The 11,148-nt window shown below is 27.8% G+C and overlaps 1 protein-coding gene across 1 annotated transcript; it reads left to right on the top strand.

Annotated features, from left to right (window-relative positions):
* The first annotated feature begins 5,242 nt into the window (after positions 1–5,242).
* Positions 5,243–10,876, top strand: Coa7 (Cytochrome c oxidase assembly factor 7). The gene is made up of 3 exons (XM_016067762.4): positions 5,243–5,431; positions 9,221–9,361; positions 10,314–10,876. Exons 1-3 carry the CDS (start codon positions 5,332–5,334, stop codon positions 10,769–10,771), a joined length of 699 nt encoding a protein of 232 aa, XP_015923248.1. The 5' UTR covers positions 5,243–5,331; the 3' UTR covers positions 10,772–10,876.
* Positions 10,877–11,148: the final 272 nt, after the last annotated feature.

Here is an 11,148-nt window from a genome sequence, read left to right as displayed (position 1 = left end):
TTATTTTATAGTTGTGGATTACATAACGATTACTTATGTCTTAGGATTGCCTAGAATAGTGTGCTGACTATGATTGTGCAAGAAAAATATCGAGTTCAATATCTAACACATAACGTTGTTTTAGTTTTGCACTACTTTCCTCTAAACAGAGAGATACATTTTAAAAAAATCTTACTTTGTTGATATAAATTGTCGTTACCAAATTGCGCCAATCAGATTATCAATTTTTGATTCCATATTTTATCAGTATTTTCTAATTCAACGAATAAGTTATAGCGAAAAATATTTCGAAATAGAGTTTTTCATTTCAAATAGAAGTTAGTCAAAAAATTTGAAATAGCATCGAATCGTTTATTAAAAAGAATGAATATTTCCAATTAAACTTTTTCGATTCTTTATGTAAGAACATTTCAACGATTTGGAGCATATCCTACTAGCTGGTTACGGGGATAATTTGTTAGCTACATGAGGTTACGTGGAAGTATTTCGAAATATATTTGTGGAAGCTATAAGAAAATCATGTTTCCTTTCTTCGCTTTTTCTATGGTTCAAAAAAAATTGCAAATTTAAGCAGTTGTCCGTGGTAATTCTTTTAAAATAAAGAAACAATTTCAATTGCTTCTCTCGCAAAAACAACTTATCATTTTTTCATAGACAGAGTTTTTGGTGATAATGTTAAAACGTAATTAATGGTGGTTATGAAATTAAAAGTTTTAGAAATTAGGGATTTATTTTAATATTAAAAAAATAATTCTGGTAGTTTAGTTTCAATTTAAATTTTAATTTTTTTAAAACCATGAAATCTTTTTTGAACTTTGAATAGGCTTTTTCAAAGTTGTAGTAAACAACTTTTTATTGAAAGATTAGCAGGCTACGGCCCCTTTTTAAATAAGTGGAAATTCAAATATTTCGAGATTTAAAATCGCACAATCAAAAATCACGACAATATGTAAGTATAGGCAGGGATAGCCTGGTTGGTAGGGCACTGGGCCCATGTCCAAGAGATCGTGGGTTCGATCACCGACGGCCGAAGACTCCCCGTGTAGTAAATGGTGACTGATGCACGTAAAATCTGTCACAAAGTCCTCCATGTTCCCATAACAAATCATACCTCTGGGGGTACTGATCCAGGAGTTTCCTTTTCCTCTGGATTGGCTAAAAAATTACAAGGCTACGGAGTTGAACATTAGTAGGGTAGTAAACCCAAAAATTGGATCTTCTTTTCAACGACGGATATAAAATAAAATATGTAAGTATAATAAACTCAGATGAGGATGAATTTAATTTTTTGTCTCTTACATGTTCGTAAGGTACCGAGGGGAATGAATTGGCTATTAAAATGTCTAATACAACATATGCTGACATTAAAAAATATGATAATCTCAATGACTCCTCCTAATCCCAATGATAATCTCAATGACTCCTCCTAATCTCAATGATAATCTCAATGACTCCTCCTAATCTCAATGATAATCTCAATGACTGGTATCTCAATGACTCCTTTGATGGATAGAAAATCAAATTAGCAACTTAATCAAAATCAAACTTTTCACTTAGTTACTATAATTAGTCATTTATAAGGGTTATTTCACGAAAACGAAACAAACTTTAACTGTTATAAATTTCTTTAAATTAAAAGAATATGCATATCTTAACACTAATCATGCCATAACGGGTCAAAAGACCCGTTCTTGTATGTTGTGTTGTATTGTATTGAAAAGTGTTGGTATGTTTAGTGTTAAATAGTAAACAAGGCATTTTAAAGCAAAAAATAAACTCTAAAAAAATAATTCAGCTAAATGGAAATAAAAGACCGAAGAATCAAGTTGTTTAATTTCTAATTTTCCAATTAATCTAATTTCAAAATTAATCTAATTTCTCAGTCAGTCTAATTTCTTCATCAGGTCTAATTTCTACATTAGTGTTCATATTTCTGTTACCAGACTAAAATTTAGCAACATTTACAATAATATTGCATTCAATAACTATCGCTTTGTATAACATTCAAGATATTGTCAAATACGATGCACTTATGCGTATTATCGGTACCCGGTGAATTATGTAGATTAGAACCTGGCGTTGTTCTATTTGTTATCGAACTTAGCTTCATGGAACCAATGACCAATAAGTACTGTTCTTTTACTTTTTATTTTAAGTTAATGATACTTTTTTATTTAAAGGATAATAATAAAAAGTTTGATAATTTAAAATTCGTAATCAAAAAAGATGCGAACAATTAACTTTTATTTTTAATATTACAATATTTTAGTATTAGAATTTAACAAATTTAACCCTTTCGCACCGGACGGGACATGTGCTGTCCCAGTCCATGGGTGAAAGCCCTTATATAGCAAGACGGAAAAGAGAAAAACCTGGTACATAAAACATTTCATTCCAGCATTTTTTTCGCAAAAAATGAAATATCTGTAACTATCAAGATTTCTTTTATAATTCTGGCATATATATAAAACTGCTTCTTTTCCAAGATATTGTTGAAAAATTTAAAAAAAGAATCAGTAAACTCCTCCCAAAAACTAGCTATAACTGAAATGGTTTTACTACCAGCCTTTCCTCTTTTCCGTTTCGCTTTCACCCCTGCTGACTTTTCGCCGTATTGAAAGGGTTAAAAGCCTCAAAATTTAAATGCTGTTTGAACGAATAAAAATAAACATATTTATTTTTAATATTGTTACTGACAGTTAAATTTCAGAAAATTTTTTTTCTGTTTTCGATAACTTATTTTAGCATCCATGTTTGCACGCATTACATCTGCATTTAAACTATGAGTTCTACAAGCTTTAAAGATATTTAATTTTTCCTAGTAATTCCGTCTGCGCCTGCTTTTATTAACTCAGTATTTTGTAAAAATGCTGTTTCCATGTTTTTATCTATCACAATGATTTTCATCAAAAAAATTTCGTATCTTCGATACTGTGCCTGAATCACATAACTCCGAAAGAGGTGATTGTTAACAAAACCCATTTAAAAATTCCAAATCGGCTCGAGTTATCGGCAAACATACATCCTGACAGACTTGAGACTTTATAAATGAAGAGAGAAGCAGAATATAAGTTTGCGTTGATCCTGTGAGGAACCACTTTCTTCCAATTGTTTACTTTTATTTTTGGTCTATTATTTTGGTCTATTATTTTCTATTATTTTTAATTTTGGTTTTTGGTCTACTTTTCAATTTTTCTGATTTAGCAATCACGTATTTAATCATAAAAACCACGTATTTTTTTCTTAAAGTTATACTTCTTATGAGACTTCCATCAAGGTTGCGTTAAACGTTTAAAACTACATTTTTATTGCCCGGGAAATCAGGTGGTAGGATCCAGTTTTCCCTTATTCATTTCCATATTGTTTTGGTTCTCACTAGCATAAAAATAATAAAAGTCATAAAAGTATTGTTTTTCTATAAATATTTTTTTAGTTTGTTTTGATACACACATAATTTAATTGGGTAGTATTTTTTATTTTCAAATTTAGTGGATAACAATTGTAAAAAATGAGTGAAAACAATCCCACGGACAATGCGACGGATTTAAGGTTATGTCAAGGTACGTCTCTTGTGGATATCAATTGATTGTTAGGTTTTCTCTTCTGAAATTACATTATGACGCATTTACATACATTATTAATACAAATACAGTTTCCGGGGCAAGATGATGAGGCAACCACAAGCACTTCCACTGGTTCAAGAGGTCCACGAGGGAAAAATGCACAATATTACAGTGATTACAGAGCACGGAAGCGAGCGGAGCAGGAAAAAGAGTCGTTGAATAGAACTAGTGATCCTTCTACGACTGCTGGTTCTTCTACAATTAACGTCGCAGGTTGCGAAGTTTAACTTCTTCCGCGCGGAGGGACTCCACGCACTATTTTTTTTTTTTTTTTTTTAGGGCACAGCTATATAATAACTGACTAATGATATACGGGTACATGAGTACTTTAAGGATATTTTTTGGTTAGAAAGTGTGAAAATAAGTAATAATATGATATTAATGTATGAATTATATAAATAAATAACAAAATTTCATTCAAGTTATAAAATTAAAATCAAGCTTTTTTTTTCTTATAAATATGGTGCACGAAAAAAAATAATAAAGATATCACCCGGATTAATTTTTTTTTTCCGAATGATCCAATTTTCACTAACCAAGAACCAATCTTAATTTGGTTAGACCTCAAATGTGCCGAACAATTAGTTCTGATAATTTAAGTTATGAAGCCAGACACACAAACGTTCTTTCTCTGGATAAATATGCAGTTTTTCTCAACAGATCGGGAAATCTTTGAACTGTAAATTGAATATATACACAAATTTGAACGATGAAATCAGTCGGTCGAATAGTTCTTGAGGAAAGAAAATTTCGAAATAAATCTTATTTATAGCTATTTATATTACTCAAAAACTATTCAACCAATTTCGCTTAAATTTTGTGTTTTCTCATTTAAAATTACATTATGTTATAAAAATTTGCATAGCTGACAATTCAAAAAATTTTCAACTATTATTAAATAAAATTATGAATAATTATTCTACATTTTCTTTCACATGAAACTATCTTTGCACAAATAAAATTTTTAATTGTGTTAAAATTTTGTGATTCACTTAGCAGATGGCGATACACGCAAAAAATTAAATTAAAATTGGGGCACAATTTTTTGACAACTCTCTTGATATATGTATACATTTATCCCTGATCGATGCATATTATTATTAGAACCCTATTTTACAAATTGCGGATACTTTCCCCTCCCCATATTATGACGATCAGAAATCAAAATTTGTATAAATGTAAGATATTTTTTTCAGAGAAAATATATTTTGCGTTCAATTTTCTAACTTTATCTTATGTACAACCTAATTACTAAATTTGAGGTCAATATGGAATAAAAGTTAAATTATTCAAAGTTAGATAGGATTTTTTTTTTTTTTTTTTTTTTTTAACGCTAAGTTTTATGATTTTATCAGCAATTATATTGAGGTGTATAATTTAATTCAAAAGCATAAAACAATTTTTACGTCTTGAAAAAATTTGCATTGTCTGAATTTTTGTCAATTTTAATAAAAATACGGAACAAAAAAAAACATTATTTACCGCTTTCTTATCGTTAAAATTTACTAATGTAAGTAGTGCCATCTACTTTTAGAATGAAGAACAAATTTAAAGACGTTTTGAGGAGCTTTAGTGATCGACAAATCCTACTACCAAATAAAGTTGAGTACTTTTTTTTACATAACTGTAACTGTTTTTGTTGTGTAATGTTTATAAGCTTTGTTATGGTCGGTTTGAGGTGAAAGTCAGTTCACTTAAATTAACCAAAATGACGTTCAAGCTTGAAACTGAAGAAGAATTAAAGGAATATATTGACAAACTTGGTATAGAATATAAATTCTCTTGTTTCAAAGAGAAAGACCCTGAAGGTGAGTGGAGATATATTACTCAATCTACGTTATATAATATAAATTATTCAGAACATTTTTAAAAAACTAATGTGACTATATTCTACAAAACGATACTTTTAAATACATGCCTAATTGTAAGTAATCATATTTCTTTTAAATATATATATATATATATATATATATATAACATCTTGCTTCGTAATTATGATGACAATAATATAATTGCTGCCTGCTATTATTTATGTTGCATACAAGATTTATTTTTGTACTTAGTTTCTAAGAAACAACTTTTAAATGTTTCGACTTTAAATAATCTGTTCTCTTGTAAGTAGCTTTTATGTAATTCTAATAATCCAAGTTTTAAAGGTAGTAAGAGATACTTTTTTTTTAATTTACATACGATTTTTCTTCACATTTAAATTTTATTTCTCAATTTTTTAATACATTTATTCAAATTGATTATATTAGCAAAAATTTTAATTTGAATGTAAAAGTATTATGCAATGTTGATGTTTTGAACATTAACATAGATATTATGAAGAATTAAGTCAGTTATGATCAATGGTTTCAGTTGCCAAGTTAGTGAACATGTCTTCATAATGTTTATTAACTAAAATAACTTTGAATGAATGTAATAAATCATATTTTCTGGAAAAATTGAATATCTTTTCTTAAAAGGGATGCCATTTTTCTTTTCTTTCTCCCAGATTATTTTTCATATTGATTTGTAGACTCATAATTATTTTCATGGTTAACGAATTGAAACGTATTTAGAAATTTAAAAAAATTATTATTTATTCAATTAGTTCATTCGAATTTTACTATTTGGTACTTTTCAAGTTTGCAATCGAATTTACTTTTTTTTTACTTTTTTATTTTAATTTTTTCTAAATGTCCATTTTGTTCAGTGTTCAGAAAAATAAATAAAATAAAAATATTGAGAAAAAAAAAGAAGAATATAAGTTGGTGGAGTTTGTTTATTGCTTGCACCTAGCAAATCAAAAGGAACAAAAAATTTTGAGGTTATTGTTAAGATTTATTTCTTTAAAACAAAACTGACTGTTTTTTCTTTGCTATAGATTATTATTTCCCAACCAATCATATGTAAAATGTTTGTGTCATTCAATAATGATTATACAATAATGAGCATTTCAGACCAAAAGAATAGCATGTCCAAACAGTTTCCATTTTATTAGACAGCGTATGCCATACCTAGAATACTGTTTAAAATATTCTTCTGGAATGTTAAACAATCTATCGTGGAAAGCATCATGTCCCATTATGAATGAATCTTTTTTTAAATTTAGATGAGATCATTTTCTCAAATTTTTGATATCACATGAACATATGTAACTTGGGCCAGTTAATTTTCAGTTTGTACTTAATTAGAAATTTATTTATTGAGCTGTTATCAGCCTTTTATCACTCAAATAGTAATGTGTACCTTGACAATTGATGTGTGCTCAGAATACCTGCATTACTACATTATCAGAAAAATTAACAATAAAAAAGTTAGTGCTGAAAACAAATTCAAATGTTTAAATAAAATAACCAAGTTTTAACTAAATCTCGCCAGTCATATTTAAGTTTTTCTTTTTTCAATAATAATAGTGACTCTTTGTTTTATAATTTGAAAATTTTTGTAAAAAAATATATAAATTTTATTTTATGCATTTATATTTGATATTCAGAGGATTCTCCCTAGAAATGAAAAAGGGCAGGACACATTCTCTCAGAAAAAGGCACTCTGAGTTTTGAAAGGGCACTCACTTAAATCTGTAAACATATATCAAAATGTTAAAACTGAATTTCATCCTCAACAATTTTTAAATTACCTTCTAATATTATTTTATGTTTATGTTTAAAAGTAATTCTCTCTCATTATCAAAATAAGAGAAACATTTGTAGTTCATAAAAATAATTAAAGGCATGCATAAAATTTTTTCAAAAAAAACTTCTTTCTGTAATTTAAGCTGGAAATTATGAGTTATGAGAAAATTAACATTTAAAAAAAATGGTTTTTATTTAAAAAATAATTTTGAAATTTAAAATCACTTAAACAATTTATTAATAACCTCCCCTTAAAAAAAGACAGATTTGTAAACATTTAATGATTAAATCAGTGTTTTTAAGGGATGGCGGCTTATTTTTACAAAAAGGGCCAAGAGGGTGCACTTATTGGGATCATAAGGCAAGCATGGCAGACCGTTTTTTTTAAAACGTTTTGGGAGAAAGGCATGTGGTTCCCAATAAATGTTCTATGGAACCTCAAGGTACAGTTATAGAAGTTTCGAGAACTAAAAATTTTTTAACCAGCAATAAGTTTTGAAATCTGTAATTACTTTTAGATCTATCAATTATTCATTATTTATTTAATATTACAGTTCATTTATGTATTTTAATAATTTTAATGAAGTACCACTGAGATAAAGAAGTAACAAAAAACAATATATAGTTTTGTGTGAATTTTTCTAATGAAATTATGAAAAGAGCTTGCATTTATAAAACAATTTCATTAATATTTCCGATGCAGCCTTTGAATTTAAAAAAAAAAAAATCAATTCAACGATAAATGTTTCTTCATGGACCATTTTAAATGTTTATAAGTTTGTTTCTTTATTTTTTTATTTTAACGAAACCATAATTCAGCTTACTATTTATTTAATATTATTTTTAACTTTCTTAAGTACTAAAAACAAATTTAGAGCTAAACTAAATGCCTCTCTAAGCTTGGGAATTTGAATGTGTTGAAATTATTAAATATTCATATTAAGTATTTTCAAAATATTTAGTAATCTTATTAGTTAATGTGTTTAGGTTCATTGCTAATGAACTTTATTTATTAAGTCAGAGTTCCACTGAAATAAAGTTGATCATTTAGGGTTCCTTAACAGAAGGGACACTGGAAACCATTGTCTTAGGCTACAAGACAAATTTTCAGAATTAAATGTGTCATCAAGATGCAGTCATGAGCATTATCCTTAATGTTCATGAAAAGTTTGAAGCCCTGCTAGAAAGTTTCAACCTATAATCCAATGTCTGCTAATAAATAAGAATGAATATTTTGGTTCTTTCATCTGTTTTTTTTTTCTTCCCAGAAATTTCAACTAACTTTCATGACTATTTTCCTAGTTAAATAATATATCTCAATCAAACAACTGGAATACATAATCCTTGTTATGGATTACAGTTATTTAGTAGTCCACATGTTTAGAGATCTCTCTATCTTCACTGAAAAATTAAAAGCTCATCGGATTATTCTGTTAAAATTCTCAAAAACGTATTATTTTAACTTTTTTATTTAACCTATACCTGTGCAAATAAGAAACATGGAGGAACTACTGGTTATTTTATAAATAGTCACAACCAATTTTTAAAATGGAAACATTAACTGTTTTTAAGCTAATTACTTTTTAATTTGTATCTGCAATTCAAAAATGGGTGCAAACATAAAAGGCTGCACACGTTTTGAGATTGATACATTTTGTTTCGTTCAATTAATAAATTCTAAAATAATTAATTGCATTTTTTATGAAAGTAGAAAATTTTAAATGGTTTAATGTAATGTAAAAAATTAAAACGCTTTTATAGGTGGAAAATAATGTGTATCACTTAGTATACAATCAAAAGGAATTGTTGTGTATAGTTAATATTAAAATATTTTTAAGTATTGCATGATGAAAAGCTTCTGAAATTATAATGTATAAGAACAAATGTTATGTTTTGTTTCTTCAAATTCGTGTTTACAAGATTAAACTGTGTTTACCTTTCAAATGTATTTAAGACTCTTTATTTCCTTTTTTCAAGCATGCCACTTATTGGGCGACTATCAAGAAGCTGTAAAGAAAGACTTTGAAGGTGCTGCCAAAATCTTTAAATCAAACTGTGATGAGCGTCAACATAAGAAAAGTTGTTACAAATTTGCAACTTTTAGTTATCTTGGAAAAGGTATATTTTTAATTTTTATCGATAAAGCTTACAATAACAACTACTGATAATAGTTCTACTAAAATTAGTGTACGTATTCAATATTCAATTTATGAAACTAGGGACTGTAGTTATATTAAGTAGCTCACAAAACCAACTATTATTTTATAGTTGAATATGGAAGTAAAGTAAAACATTCTAAATAATGCACAAAGCTTTTGCAATATTCTATATTGTCCTTGGTTTCTTAAATTGAAAAATATTATGAGAGTCCAATGACGAGTAACTCGCCATCGGTCAACAACGCTTGGGAATAAAAAAGACGAGTTAGCTCCCGGCTAGTCAACAATGTGTTAAGTAACATGCAATTATAATAGAATTAGTAATTTAAAATAAACTTTTTTTTTTCAAATATTAAATAATTAAATACATGATATTAATAAAGTAATCGTTCAGTCACAATTAAGATTGTTTGTTTTTATTTTAAACCATTTTAGAACTACGTACTAATATTGAGAAATTGGTTATTATTGCTGTCTATTAAAATTTTAAGTTGTTATTGATGTTTTGTGCTATCAGTATATGATACTGGAAGGCCTTAATTAAATAGTGAATTATACTCCCATCCCCTCCAAGATATTTAATCTTAAAACTCTTATAAATTATTTGTTTTTCCTGTCTTGGGAGTGCCCTTTGTTTGGCAACAGAAATAAGTTAAAAGTGCACTAGTTTAAAAATAAATTAGAAGTGACTTAAATGAACATGAAAGTTAGACTAACTCCATTTTTTAATTAGTGGAGTTGGCCCACTATTCAAACATGGTCTTCATATTACCTCATCCTCAACTCAAGTCCATTAACTTTTTAAATGGAGCTGAAGTCTGAAATTATCCTTAAAAAAATAACTATTCTTTCCAGTTAAAAATAAAATATGCTTATTTAACACCAAATAGTTATTAATTTAAAATTTCTAGGTTGTGAAGCCAACAACCACGTTTCCTATGATTATTACAAAAAATCATGTGACTTAGGATATAGTAATGGTTGTTTAAATACTGGTGTAATGCTGTCTAGTCCTGAGAAAGATCCGCAAACTGGTGAACCTTTTATAAAAACTGATTATGTGACTGCTTTGACGTATTTGGAAAAAGCTTGCACAGCGAAAGTTGCAACAGCTTGTTTCCTTGCGAGTGGTCTGTACATTAAAGGGGCTGAAGGAGTACCTCAGGACAAAGTTAAAGCTTCCCAATTAGCTAAAGATGCATGTGATGGTGGAAACATATATGCTTGTATGAATGTAAGCCAAATGTATAAAAGAGGCGATGGAGTTGCAAAAGATGAAACCCTATCTACCCAGTACAAAGAAAAGGCTAAAGAATTAAGAGATGATGCTAAGAAAAAGCAATCTTTAGGACTTCAACAGTATACTTAAAAAATTAAAAGGTAGATTAATCAATTTAAATGTTAATGTTTTAGTCATTGGAAGTATATGTAAATAGGTTTTAAATAAAAGAAATTGTTAATTTCAGTTGACAAATATGTGTTCATTTATTATACATAATTCATACCTGCCAACTCTTTCACATTTTATGTAAAATGTTGTTTTTAATGTATTAACAAAATTTTTATTCAATTCTTGAATCTGTACGAATTTCTGTGAATGTATTTGTATTTATAATTTCAAGATAATATAATTCTCTTTAAAAAAAAAAAATTCCAAAGGTGCTATAAAGACAATATCAATTTGTAAAAATGAGAAAGTAAAGTACTTTGTTTTTAGGAGAATGTCAAGTTATAAGATAAAATAAA

This window comes from Parasteatoda tepidariorum, chromosome 5, assembly GCF_982258835.1.
Source record: "Parasteatoda tepidariorum strain Cologne lab strain chromosome 5, Ptep-v5.0, whole genome shotgun sequence".
Taxonomy (NCBI): Eukaryota; Metazoa; Arthropoda; class Arachnida; order Araneae; family Theridiidae; genus Parasteatoda; species Parasteatoda tepidariorum.
Note: the sequence above shows the minus strand (reverse complement) of the source record. Positions and strands in the feature narration are given on the sequence as shown.